The sequence below is a fragment of the Globicephala melas genome, chromosome 21 (assembly GCF_963455315.2).
Source record: "Globicephala melas chromosome 21, mGloMel1.2, whole genome shotgun sequence".
Lineage (NCBI taxonomy): Eukaryota > Metazoa > Chordata > Mammalia > Artiodactyla > Delphinidae > Globicephala > Globicephala melas.
In genome coordinates, this window is record NC_083334.1 from 13472509 (window position 1) to 13494376 (window position 21868).

Consider the following 21868-nt stretch of genomic DNA (forward strand, 5'->3'; position numbering starts at 1 on the left):
CACAGCCCCACCCATCAGCAGACAGGTTGCTTAAAGTCTTCCTGAGCCCACAGCCACCTCAATACACCCCTGCCCATCAAAGGAACAAGACCCAGCTCCACCCACCACTGAGGAGACATCAGTCCCTCCCACCAGGAAGCCTGCACAAGCCTGTTAGATCAGCGTCACTCACGAGGGGGGCAGACACTACAAGCAAGAGGAGTTACAATCCTGTAGCCTGCAGGACAGCAAACACTGAAAGTTTGATAAAATGAGATGGCAGAGGAATATGTTCCAGAGGAAGGAACAAGATAAAACCCCAGCAGAACTAAGTAAAGTGGAGATAGGCAACCTACCTGAAAAAGAATTCAGAGTAATGAAGTAAAGATGATCCAAGGTCTCAGAAAAAGAATGGAGGCACAGACCAAGAAGCTATGGACAATACAATAACTGAAATGAAAAATACACTAGAAGGAATAGCAGAATAACTGAGGCAGAAGAACAGATAAGTGAGCAGGAAGACAGAGTGGTGGAAATCACTGCCCCGGAACAGAATGAAGAAAAAAGAATAAAAAGAAAGCAGGACAGTCTAAGAGACCTCTGGGACAACATTAAACACACCAACATTTGCATTACAGGGGCCACAGAAGGATAAGAGAGAGAGAAAGGGCCTGAGGAAATATTTGAAGAGATAATAGCTGAAAACTTCCCTAACATGGGAAAGGAAACAGTCACCCAAGTCCAGGAAGTGCAGAGAGTCCCATACAGGATAAACCCAAGGAGGAAAATGCTGACACACATTAATCAAACTGACAAAAGGTAAAGACAAAATATTAAAAGCAACAAGGGAAAAGCAACAAATAACATACAAGGGAATCCCTATACAGTTATCAGCTGGTTTTTTAGCAGAAACTGCAGGCCAGAAGGGAGTGGCACAATATATTTAAAGTGATGAAAGGGAAAAACCTACAACCAAGAATACCCAGCAAGGCTCTTGTTGAGCTTTACAGACAAGCAAAAGCTAAGAGAATTTAGCACCACCAAACCAGCTTTACAGCAAATACTCCAGGAGCTTCTCGAGGTGGAAAAGAAAAGCCCACGACTAGAAACAAGAAAATTACAAATGGGAAGCCTCATCAGTAAAGGCAAACATACAGTAAACATGGGAAATTATCCACACACAAATATATCGAAACCAGCAATCATGAGGACAGTACAAATGCAGGGTATTGGAAATGCATTTGAAATTAAGAGACCAGCAACTTAAAACAATCTTGTATATATATAGCCTGCTATATCAAAACCTCATGGTAACTGCAAACCAAAAATGTACAATAGATAAACATGCAAAAAGAAAAAAATCCAAACACAACACTAAAGTAGTCATCAAATCACAAGAGAAGAGAACAAAAGAGGAACGGAAGAAAAAAGACCTACAGAAACAAATCCAAAACAATTAACAAAATGGCAATAAGAACATACATATCAGTCATTACCTTAAATGTAAATGGATTCAATGCTCCAACCAAAACACACAGACTGGCTGAATGGATACAAAAGACCCATATATATGCTCTCTACAAGAGACCCATTTCATATCTAGGGACACATACAAACAAAGTGAGGGGATGGAAAAAGATATTCCATGCAAATGGAAAGCAAAAGAAAGCTGGAGTAGCAATTCTCATCTCAGACAAAATCGATTTTAAAATAAAGAGACAAAGAAGGACACTACATAATGATCAAGGGATCAATCCAAGAAGACATAAAAATTATATATGCCCCCAACATAGGAGCACTTCAATATGTAAGGCAACTACTAACATCCATAAAAGGAGAAATTGATGGTAACAATAATACTGGGAGACTTTAACACGCCACTTACCTCAATGGACAGATCACCCAGACAGAAAATCAGTAAGGAAACACAGGCTTTAAATGATGCATTAAACCAGATGAACTTAGTTGATATTTACAGAACAATTCATCTGAAAGCAGCAGAACCCACATTATTTTCAAGTGCACATGGGAAATTATCCAGGATAGATCACATGCTGAGCCATAAAGCGAGCCTCAGTAAATTTAATTGAAATCATATCAAGAATCTTTTCTGACCACAATGCTATGAGATTAGAAATCAACTACAAGAATTAAACTGTAAAAAGCACAAACACGTGGAGGCTAAACAATATGCTACTAAACAACCAATGAATCACTGAAGAAATCAAAAAGGAAATAAAAAAATACCTAGAGACAAATGAAAACAATGATTCAACCCTATGGGACTCAGCAAAAGCAGGTCTAAGAGGGAAGTTTATAGCAATATAGTCTTACCTCAGGAAACAAGAAAAATCCCCAATAAACAACCTAACCTTACACCTAAAGCAACTAGAGAAAAAAAACAAACAAAACCCAAAGTTAGCAGAAGGAAAGAAATCATAAAGATCAGATCAAAACTAAACGAAGTAGAAATGAACAAGAGAAAAGATCAATGAAACTGAAAGCTGGTTCTTTGAAAAGATAAACACTGATAAGCCTTTCGCCAGACTCATCAAGGAAAAAAGAGAAAGGGCTCAAATCAATAAAATTAGAAATTAAAAAGGAGAAGTTACAACTGGCACCACAGAAATACATAGGATCATAAGAAACTACTTACTACAAGCAACTTTATGCCAATAAAATGGCAACCTAGAAGAAATGAACAATTTCTTAGGAAGATACAATCTCTCAAAACTAAACCAGGAAGAAATAAAAAATATGAACAGACCAATTACAAGTACTGAAATTGAAACTGATTAAAAAACCCCAAACAAATAAAAATCCAGGACCAGATGTTTTCACAGGCAAATACTATCAAACATTTAGAGAAGTTAACACCTATCCTTCTGAAACTATTTCAAAAAATTTCAGAGGAAGGAATACTCCCAAACTCATTCTATGAGGCCACCATCACCCTGATACCAAAACCAGACAAAGATACCACAAGATGAGAAAATTACGGGCCAATATCACCAATGAACATAGATGCAAAAATCCTCAACAAAATACTAGGAAACCAAATCCAACAACACATTAAAAGGATCATACATCATAATCAAGTGGGATTTATCCCAGGGATGCAAGGATTTTTCAATATATGCAAATCAATGTGATACACCATGTTAATAAATTGAATAAAAACCATATGATCATTTTAATAGATGCAGAAAAAGCTTCTGACAAAATTCAACACCCATTTATGATAAAACCTGTTCAGAAAGTGGGCATAGAGGGAAACTACCTCAACATAATGAAGGCCATATATGACAAACCCACAGCTAACATCTTAGTAGTGAAAAGCTGAAAGCATTCCCTCTAAGATCAAGAACAAGACAAGGATGTCCACTCTTGCCACTATTATTCAACAGTTTTGGAAGTCCTAGCCACAGAGAAGAAAAAGAAATAAAAGGAATCCAAATTGGAAAAGAAGTAAAACTGTCACTGTTTGCAGATGACATGATACTATACGTAGAAAATCCTAAAGATGCTACAAGAAAACTACTAGAGCTCATCAATGAATTTGGTAAAGTTGCAGGATACAAAATTAATACAGAGAAATCTCTTGCATTCCTACACACTAACAATGAAAGATCAGAAAGAGAAATTAAAGAAACAATCCCATTTACCATTGCATCAAGAAGAATAAAATACCCAGAAATAACCTAGCTAAGGAGGCAAAAGACCTATACTCCAAAAACTGTAAGACACTGATGAAAGAAATCGGATGACACAAACAGATGGAAAGATATATCATGTTTTTGGATTGAAAGAATATTGTCAAAATGATTATACTGCCCAAGCCAATCTACAGATTCAATGCAATCCCTATCAAATTACCAATGGCATTTTTCACAGAGCTAGAACAAAAAATTTTTAAATTTTTATGGAAACCCAAAAGACTCCAAAAAGCCAAAGCAATCTTGAGAAAGAAAAGCGGAGCTGGAGGAATCAGTCTCCCTGACTTCAGACTATAGTATAAAGCTGCAGTATGGTACTGGCACAAAGACGGACTTGCAGATCAGTGGAACAGGATAGAAAGCCCAGAAGTAAACCCACGCACCTATGGTCAATTAATTTACAACAAAGAAGGTAAGAATATACAATAGAGAAAAGACAGTCTCTTCAATAAGTGGTACTGGGGAAACTGGACAGCTACGTGTAAAAGAATAAAATTAGAACATTCTCTAACATCATACACAAAAATAAACTCAAAATGGATTAAGGACCTAAATGTAAGACTAGATACTATAAAAGTCATAGAGGAAAACATAGGCAGAACACTCTTTGACATAAATCACAGTATCTTTTTGGTTCCACCTCCTACAGTAATGAAAATACAAACAAAAATAAATGGAACCCTAATTAAACTTAAAAGCTTTCGCACAGCAAAGGAAACCATAAACAAAATGGAAAGACAACCCACAGAAAGAATATTTAATCCCTTGTTGGTTGCATCATTTGTAAACTCCAAAATATATTGGGTTGGCAAAAAAGTTCATTTTGGTTTTTCCATAAGATGTTATGGGAAAACCCAAATGAACTTTCTGGCCAAGCCAATGCAAAATAATTGTACTTATGCAGCTCAATATATTTTTAAAAACCCAATCAAAAAATGGGCAGAAAATCTAAGACAGATGGCCAAAAAGCACATGAAAAGATGCTCAATGTCGCTGATTAGAGAAATGCAAGTCAAAATTACAGTGAGGTATCACCTAACATCCGTCAGAATGGCCATCATTAAAAAGTCTACAAGAGGGGCTTCCCTGGTGGTGCAGTGGTTGAGAGTCCACCTGCCAATGCAGGGGACACGGGTTCGTGCCCCGGTCCGGGAAGATCCCACATGCCGCAGAGCGGCTAGGCCCGTGAGCCCTGGGCACTAAGCCTGCGCATCTGGAGCCTGTACTCCGCAACAGGAGAGGCCACAGCAGTGAGACGCCAGCATACCGCCAAAAAAAAAAAAATCTACAAGGGGAGGATGGGGGAAGATAGAGGAAGAGTAAGATGTGGAGATCACCTTTCTCCCCACAAATACATCTACACGTGGAACAACTCCTACAGAACACCTACTGAACGCTGGCAGAAGACCTCAGACCTCCCAAAAGCCAAGAAAGTCCCCACGTACCTGGGTAGGGCAGAAGTAAAAAGAAAAAACGGAGACAAAGAATAGGGACGTGACCTGCACCTCTGGGAGGTAGCTGTGAAAGAGGAAAGGTTTCGACACACTAGAAGCCCCTTTGCAGGCAGAGACTGTGGGTGGCAGAGGGAGGAAACTTCGGAGCCACGGAGGAGAGCACAGCAACAGGGGTGCGGAGGGCAAAGCGGGGAGATTCCCGCACAGAGGATCGGGGCCGACCAGCACTCACCAGCCCGAGAGGCTTGTCTGCTCACCCGCTGCGGCGGGTGGGGGCTGGGAGCTGCAACTCAGGCTTCGGTCGGATCCCAGGGAGACGACTGGGGTTGGCAGCGTGAACACGGCCTGCAGGGGATTAGTGCACCACGGCTGGCCGGGAGGAGTCCGGGGAAAAGTCTGGACCTGCCGAAGAGGCAAGAGACTTTTTCTTCCCTCTTTGTTTCCTGGTGCGCGAGGAGAGGGGATTAAGAGCCCTGCTTAAAGGAGCTCCAGAGACGGGTGCGAGCCGGGGCTAAAAGCACGGACCCCAGAGACAGACATGAGACGCTAAGGCCGCTGCTGCCGCCACCAAGAATCCTGTGTGCGAGCACAGGTCACTATCCACACCTCCCTTCTGGGGAGCCTGTGCAGCCTGCCACTGCCAGGGTCCCGTGATCCAGGGACAACTTCTCCAGGAAAATGCACGGCGCGCCTCAGGCTGGTGCAACGTCATGCTGGCTCCTGCCGCCGCAGGCTTGCCCTGCATCCGTACCCCTCCCTCCCCCCGGCCTGAGTGAGCCAGAGCCCCCGAATCAGCGGTTCCTTTAACCCCGTCCTGTCTGAGCGAAGAACAGACGCCCTCCAGCAACCTACACGCAGAGGCGGGGCCAAATCCTAAACTGAACCCCCGTGAGCTCTTCGAACAAAGAAGAGAAAGGGAAATCTCTCCCAGCAGCCTCAGGAGCAGTGGATTAAATCTCCACAATGAACTTGATGTAGCCTGCATCTGTGGAATACCTGAATCGACAACGAATCATCCCAAATTGAGGAGGTGGACTTTGAGAGCAAGACATTATTTTTCCCCCTTTTCCTCTTTTTGTGAGTGTGTATGTGTATGCTTCTGTGTGAGATTCTGTCTGTACAGCTTTGCTTTCACCATTTGTCCTAGGGTTGTGTCCGTCTTTTTTTTTTTTACTTAAAATTTTTTTTCTTAATTATTTTTTTATCTTTTAATAACTTTATTTTATCATACTTTATTTTATTTTATCCTCTTTATTTCTTTTTACTTTTTCTCCCTTTTATTCTGAGCCATGTGGATGAAAGGCTCTTGGTGCTGCAGCCAGGAGTCAGTGCTGTGCCTCTGAGGTGGGAGAGCCAACTTCAGAACACTGGTCCACAAGAGACCTCCCAGCTCCACGTAATATCAAACAGCAAGAATCTCCCAGAGATCTCCATCTCAACACCAACACCCAGCTTCACTCAATGACCAGCAAGCTACAGTGCTGGACACCCTATGACAAACAACTAGCAAGACAGGAACACAGCCCCATCCATTAGCAGAAAGGCTGCCTAAAATCATAAGGCCACAGACACCCCAAAACACACCACCTGACGTGGACCTGCCCACCAGAAAGACAAGATCCAGCCTCATCCACCAGAAAACAGGCACTAGTCCCCTCCACCAGGAAGCCTACACAACCCACTGAACCAACTTTAACCACTGGCGACAGACACCAAAGACAACGGGAACTACGAACCTGCAGCCTGCAAAAAGGAGACCCCAAACACAGTAAGATAAGCAAAATGAGAAGACAGAAAAACACACTGCAGATGAAGGAGCAAGATCAAAACCCATCAGACCTAACAAATGAAGAGGAAATAGGCAGTCTACCTGAAAAACAATTCAGAATAATGATAGTAAAGATGATCCAAAATCTTGGAAATAGAATAGAGAAAATGCAAGAAACATTTAACAAGGACCTAGAAGAACTAAAGAGGAAAGAAGAAACGATGAACACCACAATAAATGAAATTAAAAATACTCTAGAAGGGTTCAATAGCAGAATAACTGAGGCAGAAGAATAGATAAGTGACCTGGAAGATAAAATAGTGGAAATAACTACTGCAGAGCAGAATAAAGAAAAAGAATGAAAAGAACTGAGGACAGTCTCAGAGACCTCTGGGACAACATTAAACACACGAACATTCAAATTATAGGGGTCCCAGAAGAAGAAGAGAAAAAGAAAGGGACTGAGAAAATATTTGAAGAGATTATAGTTGAAAACTTCCCTAATATGGGAAAGGAAATAGTTAATGAAGTCCAGGAAGCACAGAGAGTCCCATACAGGATAAATCCAGGGAGAAACACGCCAAGACACATACTAATCAAACTGTTAAAAAATTAAATACAAAGAAAACGTATTAAAAGCAGCAAGGGAAAAACAAACAAATAACACACAAGGGAATCCCCATAAGGTTAACAGCTGATCTTTCAGCAGAAACTCTGCAAGCCAGAAGGGACTGGCAGGACATACTTAAAGTGATGATGGAGAAAAACCTACAACCAAGATTACTCTACCCAGCAAGGATCTCATTCAGATTTGATGGAGAAATTAAAACCTTTACAGACAAGCAAAAGCTGAGAGAGTTCAGCACCAGCAAACCAGCTCTACAAAAAATGCTAAAGGAACTTCTCTAGGCAAGAAACACAAGACAAGGAAAAGACCTACAATAACAAACCCAAAACAATTAAGAATACGGGAATAGGAACATATATCGATAATTACTTTAAATGTAAATGGATTAAATGCTCCCACCAAAAGACACAGACTGGCTGAATGGATACAAAAACAAGACCTATATATATGCTGTCTACAAGAGACCCACTTCAGACCTAGGGACACATACAGACGGAAAGTGAAGGGATGGAAAAAGATATTCCATGCAAATGGAAACCAAAAGAAAGCTGGAGTAGCAGTTCTCATATCAGACAAAATAGACTTTAAAATAAAGACTATTACCAGAGACAAAGGACACTACCTAATGATCAAGAGATCGATCCAAGAAGAAGATATAACAATTGTAAATATTTATGCACCCAACATCAGAGCACCTCAATACATAAGGCAAATACTAACAGCCATAAAAGGGGAAATCGACAGTAACACATTCATAGTAGGGGACTTTAACACCCTACTTTCACCAATGGACAGATCATCCAAAATGAAAAAAAATAAGGAAACACAAGCTTTAAATGATACATTAAACAAGATGGACTTAATTGGTATTTATAGGACATTCAATCCAAAATTAACAGAATACACATTTTTCTCAAGTGCTCATGGAACATTCTCCAGGATAGATCATATTCTGGGTCACAAATCAGGCCTTGGTAAATTTAAGAAAATTGAAATTGTATCAAGTATCTTCTGCGACCACGCTATGAGACTAGATATCAATTACAGGAAAAGATCTGTAAAAAATACAAACACGTGGAGGCTAAACAATACACTACTTAATAACGAAGTGATCACTGATGAATTCAAAGAGGAAATCAAAACATACCTAGAAACAAATGACAATGGAGACACGACGACCCAAAACCTATGGGATGCAGCAAATGCAGTTCTAAGAGGGAAGTTTATAGCAATACAATCACACCTTAAGAAAGAAGAAACATCTTGAATAAACAACCTAACCTTGCACACCTAAAGCAATTAGAGAAAGAACAAAACCCCCCCCAAAGTTAGCAGAAGGAAAGATCAGATCAGAAATAAATGAAAAAGAAATGAAGGAAACAATAGCAAAGATCAATAAAACTAAAAGCTGGTTCTTTGAGGAAGATAAACAAAATTGATAAACTATTAGCCAGACTAATCAAGAAAAAAAGGGAGAAGACTCCAATCAACAGAATTAGAAATTCAAAAGGAGAAGTAACAACTGACACTGCAGAAATACAAAAGATCATGAGAGAGTACTACAAGCAACTCTATGCCAATAAAATGGACAACCTGGAAGAAATGGACAAATTCTTAGAAATGCACAACCTGCCAAGACTGAATCAGGAAGAAATAGAAAATATGAACAGACCAATCACAAGCACTGAAATTGAAACTGTGATTAAAAATCCTCCAACAAACTAAAGCCCAGGACCAGATGGCTTCACAGGTGAATTCTACCAAACATTTAGAGAAGAGCTAACACCTATCCTTCTCAAACTCTTCCAAAATATAGCAGAGGGAGGAACACTCCCCAACTCATTCTACGAGGCCACCATCACCCTGATACCAAAACCAGACAAGGATATCACAAAGAAAGAAAACTACAGGCCAATATCTCTGATGAACATAGATGCAAAAATCCTCAACAAAATACTAGCAAACAGAATCCAGCAGCACATTAAAAGGATCATGCACCATGAACAAGTGGGGTTTATTCCAGGAATGCAAGGATTCTTCAATATATTCAAATCAATCAACGTGATACACCATATTAACAAATTGAAGGAGAAAAACCATATGATCATCTCAATAGATGCAGAAAAAGCTTTTGACAAAATTCAACACCCTTTTATGATAAAAACCCTGCAGAAAGTAGGCACAGAGGGAACTTTCCTCAACATAATAAAGGCCATATATGACAAACCCACAGCCAACATTGTCCTCAATGGTGAAAACTGAAAGCATTTTCACTAAGATCAGGAACAAGACAAGGTTGCGAACTCTCACCACTCTTATTCAACATAGTTTTAGAAGTTTTAGCCACAGCAATCAGAGAAGAAAAGGCAATAAAAGTAATCCAAAGCAGAAAAGAAGAAGTAAATGTCATTATTTGCAGATAACATGATTCTATACATAGAGAATCCTAAAGATGCTACCAGAAAACTACTAGAGCTAATCAATGAATTTGGTAAAGTAGCAGGATACAAAATTAATGCACAGAAATCTCTGGCATTCCTATACACTAATGATGAAAAATCTGAAAGTGAAATCAAAAAAAACACTCCCATTTACCATTGCAAGAAAAAGAATAAAATATCTAGGAATAAACCTACCTAAGGAGACAAAAGACCTGTATGCAGAAAATTATAAGACACTGATGAAAGAAATTAAAGATGATACAAATAGATGAAGAGATATAGCATGTTATTGGATTGGAAGAATCAACATTGTGAAAATGACTCTACTACCCAAAGCAATCTACAGACTCAATGCAATCCCTATCAAACTACCACTGGCATTTTTCACAGAACTAGAACAAAAAATTTCACAATTTGTATGGAAACACAAAAGACCCCGAATAGCCAAAGCAATCTTGAGAACGAAAAACGGAGTTGGAAGAATCAGGCTCCCTGACTTCAGACTATACTACAAAGCTACGGTAATCAAGACAGTGTGGTCCTGCCACAAAAACAGAAATATAAATCAATGGAACAGGATAGAAAGCCCAGAGATAAGCCCACGCATATATGGTCACCTTATCTTTGATAAAGGAAGCAGGGATGTACAGTGGAGAAAGGACAGCCTCTTCAATAAATGGTGCTGGGAAAACCAGACAGGTACATGTAAAAGTATGAGATTAGAACACTCCCAAACACCACACACAAAAATAAGCTCAAAATGGATTAAAGACCTAAATGTAAGGCCAGACACTATAAAACTCTTAGAGGAAAACATAGGCAGAACACTCTATGACATACATCACAGCAAGATCCTTTTTGACCCACCTGCTAGAGAAATAGAAATAAAAACAAAAATAAACAAATGGGATCTAATGAAACTTCAAAGCTTTTGCACAGCAAAGGAAACCATAAACAAGACCAAAAGACAACACTCAGATGGGATAAAATATTTGCAAATGAAGCAACTGATAAAGGATTAATCTCCAAAATTTACAAGCAGCTCATGTAGCTCAATAACAAAAAAACAAAGAACCCAATCCAAAAATGGGCAGAAGCCCTATATAGACATTTCTCCAATAAGATGTACAGATTGCAGGGCTTCCCTGGTGGCACAGTGGGTGAGTGTCCGCCTGCCGAGGCCACAACAGTAAGAGGCCTGCGTACCGCCAAAAAAAAAAAAAAAAGATATACAGATTGCCAACAAACACATGAAAGAATACTCAACATCATTAATCGTTAGAGAAATGCAAATCAAAACTACAATGAGATATCATCTTACACCAGTCAGAATGGCCGTCATCTAAAAATCTAGAAACAATAAATGCTGGAGGAGGTGTGGAGAAAAGGGAACACTCCTGCACTGCTGGTGGGAATGTGAATTGGTACAGCCACTATGGAGAACAGTATGGAGGTTCCTTAAAAACTACAAATAGAACTACCATATGACAAGCAATCCCACTAGTGGGCATATACCCTGAGAAAACCATAATTCAAAAAGAGTCATGTACCAAAATGTTCATTGCAGCTCTATTTACAATAGCCAGGAGATGGAAGCAACCTAAATGTCCATCATCGGATGAATGGGTAAAGAAGATATGGCACATGTATACAATGGAATATTACTCAGCCATAAAAAGAAACGAAATTGAGTTATTTGTAGTGAAGTGGATGGACCTAGAGTCTGTCATACAGAGTGAAGTAAGTCAGAAAGAGAAAGACAAATACTGTATGCTAACACATATATATCGAATCTAAGAAAAAGAAAATGTCATGAAGAACCTAGGGGTAAGACAGGAATAAAGACACAGACCTACTAGAGAATGGACTTGAGGATATGGGGAGGGGGAAGGGTAAGCTGTGACAAAGCGAGAGAGAGGCATGGACATATATACACTACCAAACCTAAAATAGATAGCTAGTGGGAAGCAGCCGCACAGCACAGGGAGATCAGCTCGGTGCTTTGTGACCACCTAGAGGGGTGAGATAGGGAGGGAGACGCAAGAGGGAAGAGATATGGGAACACATGTATATATATAACTGATTCACTTTGTTATAAAGCAGAAACTAACACACCATTGTAAAGCAATTATACTCCAATAAAGATGTAAAAAAAAAATGTCTACAAGTAACAAATGCTGGAGAGCATGTGGAGAAAAGGGAACCCTCCTACAAGGTTGGGGGGAATGTAATTGGTGCAGCCACTATGGAAAACAGTATGGAGTTTCCTCAGAAAGCTAAAAATAGAGCTGCGATGTGATCCTGCAATCCCACTTCTGGGCATATTTCCGGAGAAAACCATAATTCAAAAAGAACATGCCCCCCAGTGTTCATAGCAGCACTATTCACAATAGCCAAGACATGGAAACAGCCTAAATGTCCATTGACAGATGAATGGGTAAAGAAGACGTGGTACTTTAGTTGCTGCATGCCAGGTGTTCATTGCAGCATGCAGGATGCTGCAACTAAAGATCCCACACACCGCAACAAAGATCCCACGTGCTGCAACTAAGACCTGGAATAATGGAATAATTCCATCTGCAGCAACAATGGATGGACCTAGAGATTATCATACTAAGTGAGTAAGCCAAAGAAAGACAAGTATATGATATCACTTATATGTGGAGTCTAAAAATGTGGTACAAATTAACTTACTTACAAAACAGACTCAGACTTCAGAAACAAACATGGTTACCAAAAGGGAAAAGTGGGGCAGGAGGGATAAATTCAGAGGTTGAGATTAACATATACACACAACTATATATAAAATAGATAATCAATAAGGATCTACTGTATAATACAGGGAACTCTACTCAATACTCTGTAATAACCTATATGGGAAAGGTATCTGAAAAAGAATAGATACATGGGGCTTCCCTGGTGGCGCAGTGGTTGAGAGTCCGCCTGCCAATGCAGGGGACACGGGTTCGAGCCCTGGTCCGGGAGGATCCCGCATGCCACAGAGCAACTAAGCCTGTGCACCGCAGCTCCTAAGCCTGTGCTCTAGAACCTGCGAGCCACAACTGCTGAGCCCACGTGCTGTGACTGCTGAGGCCCACGCGCCTGGAGCCCGTGCTCTGCAACAAGAGAAGCCACCACAATGAGAGGCCCGCACACTGCAACAGAGTAGCCCCCAATCGCTGCAACTAGAGAAAGCCCACACGCAGCAACGAAGACCCAACACAGCCAAAAGTAAATAAATTAAAAAAAAACAAAAGATATATGTATAACTAAATCACTTTGCTGTCCACCTGAAACCAACAACATTGTAAATCAACTATACTCCAATATAAAAAAAACTTTTTTTAAGTCACCACCTTGGGTTTTCCTGGTGGTACAGTGGTTAAGAATGTGCCTACCAATGCAGGGGACACGGGTTCAAGCCCTGGTCTGGGAAGATTCCACATGCCACGGAGCAACAAAGCCTGTGCACCGCAACTACTGAGCCCACGTGCCACAACTACTGAAGTCTGTGCACCTAGAGCCCATGCTCAAGAGAAGCCATCACAATGAGAAGCCTGCGAACTACAATGAAGAGTAGCCCCCACTTGCCACAACTAGAGAAAGCCCACATGCAGCAACAAAGACCCAATACAGCCAAAAATAAATAAATATTTAAAAAGTCACCACCTTTAGGAAATAAAAACTAAGGTTTTACCTATAAACAGTTATTTTAGAAGATTCTTTGTATTAAGCTAAAATCCCCTATCCCCAACCCTTTAGAATCGTTGACTGTTCCTAGGAGGACATACATTGCTGGTTTCCTGGAAACTGAGAGGGAAAGGAGTGGGTAGTCACCCAGTCTGAGGGTGGCAAAGCTGAGACCAGGCCTGGGGCTCCTGACTTTCAGCCCAGGGTCTCTTCATCTGCGGCCTTATCTTTTCTGTAACATACTGCCGTGGGCTGTCATTCTCCCTTCCCTACAATGCCTCTTTTGTAGGACAGCCTTTCAGTCTGATGAAGACTGCTATCAGAAGCCCCTCACGTCTTTTCTCTGAGTAAAATACTCAGAGTTTGTTATTGTGCCTCATCTGACATGATTCCAGGTCCTTCACTGGCTTACTTTTAAAATGGAGAAAACTTAGAGGAAGTATCCCCCATAAAATCCAGTGGCCAAAATTGAGTAACGGGGCTGTATTATCTCCCACTATAAGGAAAATAGTTTTAAAATTGTAATTTGTTTATTATGCTTTTATTTAGGCTGAACATATACCATATTTCAGGATATTTTCCACCCAGAGCTCTCTGCTATGTTTACTTGGAAAGGGTACCAAAGATAGCATAGAATCTGAAATTGACTTGGTTTGGAAATTGGTATAATATACAGAACACTTAGATTAAACAAAGACAGCTGTTATTCATACTAATGGTGTAATGGTAAATATCTCAAAGGTCAGTTGTATTTGTTTTTTTGGCTGTGCTGGGTCTTCGTTGCTGCGCATGGGCTTAGTCTAGTTGCGTCGAGCGGGGGCTGCTCTTCTTTCCAGTATGTGGGCTTCTCACTGTGGTGGCTTCTCTTGCGGGGCTCGGGCTCTAGGCCCGCGGGCTTCAGTAGTTGTGGCTCGCGGGCTCTACAGTGCAGGCTCTAGAGCGCAGGCTCAGTTGCTCCACGGCATGTGGGATCTTCCCAGAACGGAGCTCGAAGCCATGTCCCCTGCATTGGCAGGTGGATTCTTAACCACTGTGCCACCAGGGAAGCCCCAGGTCAGTTGTATTTTTGTACTGTGTTCCTCTATTTGTGTTGGTATGGGTTTAATACTCTGGAAATTTTAAATTTCCAACAAAATAACTTAGATTCCAAACTTGCCTACACATTGGAACCCCCTGGGGAGCTTAAACAAATCTGCTTGTGTCCCATTCTGGGAGATGGTGATTTAATTTTTCTGAAATAAGGCCTGAGCTTTAGGAATTATTAAGAGATTCCCCATGTGATTTTACTATGCAAATAATTTTGAGAACCACTGCTGTAACGTGATCAGATTTAGGCAAGGGACTTAGAAAATTGTTCCTTGCCTTGTTCCCTGGCTCCAGCTTGAACAGTTTGGCATTGCATGAAATTTTATGATCTAATTCTCATTTGGACTTATGGATGTCATGGACCTAAGTTGTGCAGTTTTTTGTTTTTTAAACTTGCAGTTACTATTCATGATTCCCTTTCACACTCCCTCTGCACTTTTTTTTTTTTTTTTTTTGGTACGCAGGCCTCTCACTGTTGTGGCCTCTCCCGTTGCGGAGCACAGGCTCCGGACGCGCAGGCTCAGCGGCCATGGCTCACGGGCCCAGCTGCTCCGCGGCATGTGGGATCTTCCTGGACCGCGGCATGAACCCGTGTCTCCTGCATCGGCAGGCGGACTCTTAACCACTGCGCCACCAAGGAAGCCCCCTCTGCACTTTTTAACAGTTGATTTTAGATGTGAAATCCATTCACTATCTAAATAAATTGATCACATGGATTAAAACATGAAAAGGCTTATTTTAACTGGTTAACTCAAATTCATCAATATCCACCTAAGTGTGGTAGATGTCATGCAAAAAGAAACCTTAATGAAATGTACTCTAATGTACTAGAATGAAATAGAGATTCACACTTTTTCTGGGTGAAAGAAGGCATGCACGTTCTGGGTTTAAGGTCTTGGTGCTGGGCTTTAGGCGGCAGACAGTGAAATAGAATAATTTGCATCTAAGATAGAAATTTTAGGGCTTCCCTGGTGGCGCAGTGGTTGAGAATCTGCCTGCTGATGCAGGGGACACGGGTTCGAGCCCTGGTCTGGGAGGATCCCACATGCCACAGAGTGGCTGGGCCCGTGAGCCACAACTACTGAGCCTGCGCGTCTGGAGCCTGTGCTCCGCAATAAGAAAGGCCGCGATAGTGAGAGGCCCGCACACTGCGATGAAGAGTGCCCCCGCTTGCCACAACTAGAGAAAGCCCTCGCACAGAAACGAAGACCCAACACAGCAAAAATAAATAAATTAATAAACTGAAGGTGTCTTGTAGGCACAGACTATTAAAAAAAATAGAAGTTTTACCATCTGTGTTTAATTATTAAAAAGAATGACAGAATTGTTTGCAAACAAGCTGCATGTCTGACATCCTCTTGGTAGACAGAGGTTATGTGCACAATAAGTAGGAATAAAAACACTGATTTAAAAAGATGTCCAAGTCTCAACTAAAAACCCAGAAATTTCTATTGAGTCAATTTATATTTGTTGTCAGGCTTACTTTAGAATAATAGTGTTTAGCTGTTGCTTCATCCTTTGTGATACCCAAGCCAAGCTGCAGACACCGTGCGTGGTAGAAAGAGGCCATGGCCATGCCTCTGCTGATGAATTCTGGGAGACAGTCCGTGACCTGGGCTATCATGGGGATGTCATGAATCTCATCGTAGTCAGCAATCCTGTTACAACATCCAGTTGTGAAATTAAAAACGGTATCAGTTATAGTTTACATTTTTATAAACATGCCCAGAAACTGTCCATGTGCCCCAAGTGGTTTCTCTATTATTTCTACCAGTTTGAGAACAAAATTGTTTGCTCTGTGGTGAAGGGTAAATAGAACAGTCAACTAACACCAGAAGAATCGGAACTAACTACAGTGGTTACTATATGGCTTCCTAGGATTATACTGGTCAGGCTTAATAACCACTAAAAAAAAATTAAGTTTAAAATATTACAAGAACTTGGGCTTCCCTGGTGGTGCAGGGGTTGAAAGTCTGCCTGCCGATGAAGGGGACACGGGTTCGTGCCCCGGTCTGGGAGGATCCCACATGCCGCGGAGCGGCTGGGCCCGTGAGCCATGGCCGCTGAGCCTGCGCATCCGGAGCCTGTGCTCCACAACGGGAGAGGCCACAACAGTGAGAGGCCCGTGTACCGCAAAAAGGAAAAAAAAAAAAAAAAAAATATATATATATATATATATATATATATAACAAGAACTCATCACTTTGCAGATTTAAACAATGGGAAAAAAATATTTTTCTATCTCTTTGGGTATTTAAACATCAACCTTGAATTTGGACTTTAGTCACACAGGACCAGAAAACACATTAATAAACTTACACATCTATGATAACGGGCAATAAAAAGTCCTTCTCTATAACCCAGATACAGCAATGGAGAACTACATGAAAACAAGTCAACTCCACGTCAGCCATAATACTGTGGGAAATAGGAACATGGAAAGTTTCAAAATTTTTAAAAGAACTGTTCGAAGTCTTAGTTTTAACCATATGGGCACTAGAGGATTTGAGACATCAGAGACCACACCTTTAAGTGGCCTGCTGCCTGGAGGCCATGATGTTGGGGAGGAGAGGGTAAAAGCAATTCCTTCATCCTTCAGTGTGGATGTCTGCCTCACACTGGGCTCGGGGAGAGGGGAACCTGTGGGCTCCGTGGGAAGGGCATTATTGGGAGGGAAATGGCAGCATGGCCTTATAGCCATTTTAGAGGACACCCAGGTCTGTTGCATTTGTACATTGTGGGTAAATGCAGGAAAGTACATGGCCTCAGAGAAGAGAAATTTCCATATAATTTATGTTAGTGTTGGAGTCTTTTAACCATTCTCATTGTGCAGTCCTCATCAAGCTATATTGTAATTGTGCAGTTATAGAACTTATGGCTAAGGGTGTAGGAAAAAAAGTTTAGTATTTCTCATGTGCCAAGCTGTGTTAAACACTTTATATTCACTATATTTTTTAAATCAAGAAGAAAATACTTCTGCAGGATTACAAAAGAACTGATGCCCCCAAAGTTAAACTTGTGTAAGATTACTTAGCTGGTATACAGAGCAAATAGCACTGAAGTTCTGCAGACTAACAGATGTACTATCCAATATGGTAGCCAGGAGCTACGTGTGGCTATTAAAATTAAAATCCAATGAAAATTACAAGTTCAATCCTCAGTTGCACTGGCCACACTGCAAGTACCAATAGCCATCATTTCCAATACTGCAGCGAGTTCTATTAAACAGACCTGGCATAGAACATCTAGTAAGAGTTTTTGTAAATACTTTTATCCAGCTTACCTTTTCGAAAATGCAGCACACTTTGTAAAAAATTTCATCTTATAGTAATACTCCACGAGATTCCCTTGAGCGTAGACATTTCCACGCTCTGCTGCTTCCCTCAAGCAATGCAGGGCAGCCTCGGTATCCTGGTGGATGCCTTGTCCATAAAAGTACATGAGCCCAAGCGCACCCTGGGATTCCAGGTTTCCATTGCCACAAGCTTCTGAATGCCAATAAAACGCCTAGGAGAAAGCACAATTCCCTAGTATTCACAAGGCGGATTATAAATGGAATATCTCTATAAGATAGTACTATTAATTCATCTCTAGGACACCGTTCTAACCCCCTGAATGTATGTCAGACTAGCACCAACTTCGCATGCCTGAGAGAGGGTGCTGAGGGGAGCCCGCCCGTTGTCTGCCCACAGTATAGGCGAGGTCACTGGCTCGAGCTCAGCTGTTCAGGTTTCAGGATTTTCAGATTTTCCAGAGGAAGGACCAAAAAGGTGGGAAATAGGAACCAAGCGTCTGAAAGGCTTTGTAATGAGGCACAGCAAGGAGAGGAGAGCAGCTGATGTGAGATTGCAGCTATCTCTCAGATCCTCTTGGAGCTCCAACGGGATCAAAGAAAACCAAGGATAAAAACCTGCATGTGGTCCAAGCACGTTTGCTCAATACTCAGCTACAGTGCATCTGAGTTAGTTCAAACCGATTTCCAAGTAGCTCCTCAGTTATCTGACAAGGATCTTGGGGGTTATGTGCCTCCTACAAGTTTGCCTTTAACGCCTCATTTCCTTCTCCTTGTAAGATTTCTTGGAAAGGGTTTTCCATCATTGGTGATTAAAGAGGTTGTACTGACTCTCCCTCCTCTTTTACCTTTTATGGTAGAATATTTTGTATGTGTGCTTTTTATAGCATACAAAGTGCTCACATCCGTGGTCTCCTTTGGTAGAGGCAGGGAAGGCAGCATTCATAGTTGAGGAAAGGTGAAATGAGTTTGGAGATCCTAAAACGTAAGCTTTCCTTACATTGAAAGAAATGTAAGAGATATTCAGACTACATACTTACTCCTCACCCAATATTAATCTACACAGGATGCTAGGATTTAAACAAATCACTGTTACCTTCTCTAACTCTCTGGGTTCCTTTGTTGAGTAATACAATCCTAGGATACTTTGAGCCTTCACACTAGCTTTTGGATTTCCATTGTCTGCAGCAAAAAGCCACAGTCTAGAAGAGAAGGGCAAGGCAAGTTATTCTTTGTTTAAGGCATTTGATTAAAACAAAAATCTTGTTCTCAAGTCAGATTACCTTTCAGCTTCCTCGTCTGATTGTTTAACACCTTTTCCTTCATAATAAGCTCTTCCAAGGTTGTAAGCTGCTGCAAATTGTAAGTGTCTTGCTTTGGGACATGGAGAATCAACGATTTTCTTCATATATTCCACTCCTTTTTCCTTCCACAAAGGAAGAGAACAAAACAGAAAGTCCTAGTTTAGTTTTACCCAAGTTAAGTTTTCTCCCAATAATGCTGTAAAGCGTTCACCCTCCGACATGAGGTAGAATGTCATGAGTCTATACCTAACAGGTATGGTTGTCCTGGACTCTGCAGGGCTAGAAATAAGTCAAAGTCCATCTCCTGGCTCAGCGTTCCCAGGAGCTCTGGGATATAAAGCATTCTCTTCATTTTATAGCTTCCACATTTGCATTACCTCTCAATATGGTTTCCTTCTTCTCTCCTCATAGCCCTTATTCTGAATCGGCACAGTTCTTAGAACTTATAGTGTAAGGATAGCCAGTAACTTCCACATTTTTAATCCTTACAGGACACGTGTAAGCCCCAAACTCTGTCTTCTCTCTTCAAGCACACGTTCCCTAGCTGTGCTCAGTGATAAATTTACGTCTACTACACTCATCTTCATACGACATCTGCATAGTCACAGAACACAGAGGACGTTCTAACCACCAACAAAAGGCTTTCCTCCCTCCAAAAACCCAGACACAAATTGTTTACTAGACTATGTTCCTCTTGTCCAACGCACAGCAAGCCAAAATGCTGAGCCCACGAGGTTTGCAGCAAAGAGGGTTTACAAGGCAGCCAAGCAGGAGATGGGAGAACAAATCTCAAATCCGCCTCCCCAAAGGCAAGGAGCTCGGGGTATTTATAGGATAAAGAAGAAAGCAGCGGGCAGTTGGAGGTGTGGGGAGCCTGGAGAAAGACGATTGGAAAAGGTGCGGGAATCTTTGCTCTGCACAGGTGTAACTAAGCTATAGCCCTCTGCACGTTCAAAAAGCCACTAAGCAACAGACACGCATGCCCAGTTGAAGGGTCGGTGGTTCTATCCAGTCTTAACCAGCTCAGCTCAAACTACACACAGCTGACTCCAAGTTCCTAGAAAACAACTCAGGCAAACATCTTGTTTAGGCTACATGCTGCTTGGAGCACATGAGAGTCTTAAAAAAACCACCTTGATTACTGAAGGCAGGTGAAGTGGATTTGACCCACGGTTTCAGTCCCCCCTTGCTTTTCGATCATTACTCAACCTCTTGAGGAAAAAAGGTGAGGACAGCTCTGGCTAATTCCTGCTGATAAGGGGCATAGGCCTAACAGGGGCTTGAAGAATCAAACTATTTAGCACTCATTTGAGAATATTCTCTTGTTCCTGGTTTCAAGTTAACATTTTGATCCCAAACAAGTACCACTTATGCACCAGCTGTCAAGGCATTCATAGGCCCAAGATTGGTAATAAAAACTGTAGACAAATAGGTATGGGGTGGGGCAAATATGTACACTGTGAGGGCATACAGAACACCAGACGTGCGAACACTTTGACTCATTTTTAGGGATTTTACCTAGGACACTGGCGAGCCAGGGATCGGGGTCTTACTTTTTTACGAATTGGAGTGTGTTGATCATTATCACCTTTGACTGAAACAGATAGTATCGAAGGAACACAGGCTGGGAGAATTAAGTGTGGTTTCTACAATATCCTCACCAAATAGAACCCTAACAAGGGTAGGGGCCATTTTTTGTTGTTTGTTTTTTGGTTGTTTTTTATTCTGAGGACACAAGGAGACCAAATTTTGGCTTATTCAAGAAAAAAACACGACAGGACATTTTGTTGATTAGCCTAATTTGATATGTGCACACCTGAAGTCACAGTGAAGTCAGGGATGGTCAAAAATTAACGACAGGCACAACCAAGGGGTCAGCATGATCAAATACAGAAGGTTTTAGATGACATATCCAAAAGCTAGAGAAATTACCTACTTTTGCCAAAGATTGAAAAATCCTAATCACTGAATTGTCCAAGCCTGGGAGGTTCGAAACAAAGAGAAGGCAGAACAAAAGAAAATCAATCTGGTTACTAGCAAATTATTTAAATTGCTTCCTAAATTTTACTTTTCAAAGCCACCACTGCAGCAATCCCACTCACCTTAATTGCTTTCCCGTGGCTTTTTTCTGGGGGTTTGCTTGCCCACTCGGGAAAGTCAGCGTCAGGGTTGGAATCACTGCGGTATTCCTCCCGCAACGTGCTTTCTCCCTTTTTCGCTGCATTCCTCATAAGGTCCCAACCCGCGAAGATGGACCTGGTCTTCAGGATGTTTATCCTCCATGATTTCAGTCTAGATGTTCATTGTCTCCTTTAAGAGCTTCCTAAATGGGTTTTGCTATGAGTCCAAAGTTGGGGACCCAAATACGGCAGAACCCAGCCATTCCCAGAAATTCCTGCAATTATCTCTTGGTGGGAGCTGCAGCCCTAGCTAGAGCTTCCCTTCCATTAGAGGGCAAGTCTCTCTGTCCTTGTGAGAGTTCAAAACCCAAATATTTAACAGAGGGATTG

General features: G+C 41.3%; 1 protein-coding gene across 8 annotated transcripts in view; it reads right to left on the reverse strand.

Annotated features, from left to right (window-relative positions):
* Positions 1-21868, reverse strand: part of LRP2BP (LRP2 binding protein) — a 58736-nt gene that overhangs the window by 7264 nt on the left and 29604 nt on the right. For 7 of the 8 annotated variants that reach the window (XR_009560543.1, XR_009560544.1, XR_009560548.1 and 4 more), the window contains 4 exons: positions 19338-19480; positions 19151-19256; positions 18046-18269; positions 16246-16420 (listed from right to left, as the gene is read on the reverse strand). Coding sequence is in view for 1 of the 8 variants with exons in the window: in XM_060291526.1 (XP_060147509.1) it covers positions 16246-16420; positions 18046-18269; positions 19151-19256; positions 19338-19480 (648 nt within the window). In the remaining 7 variants the exon portion in view is untranslated. The remainder of the gene's footprint in view (positions 1-16245; positions 16421-18045; positions 18270-19150; positions 19257-19337; positions 19481-21868) is intronic. The other variant, XR_009560545.1, reaches the window with a different exon arrangement.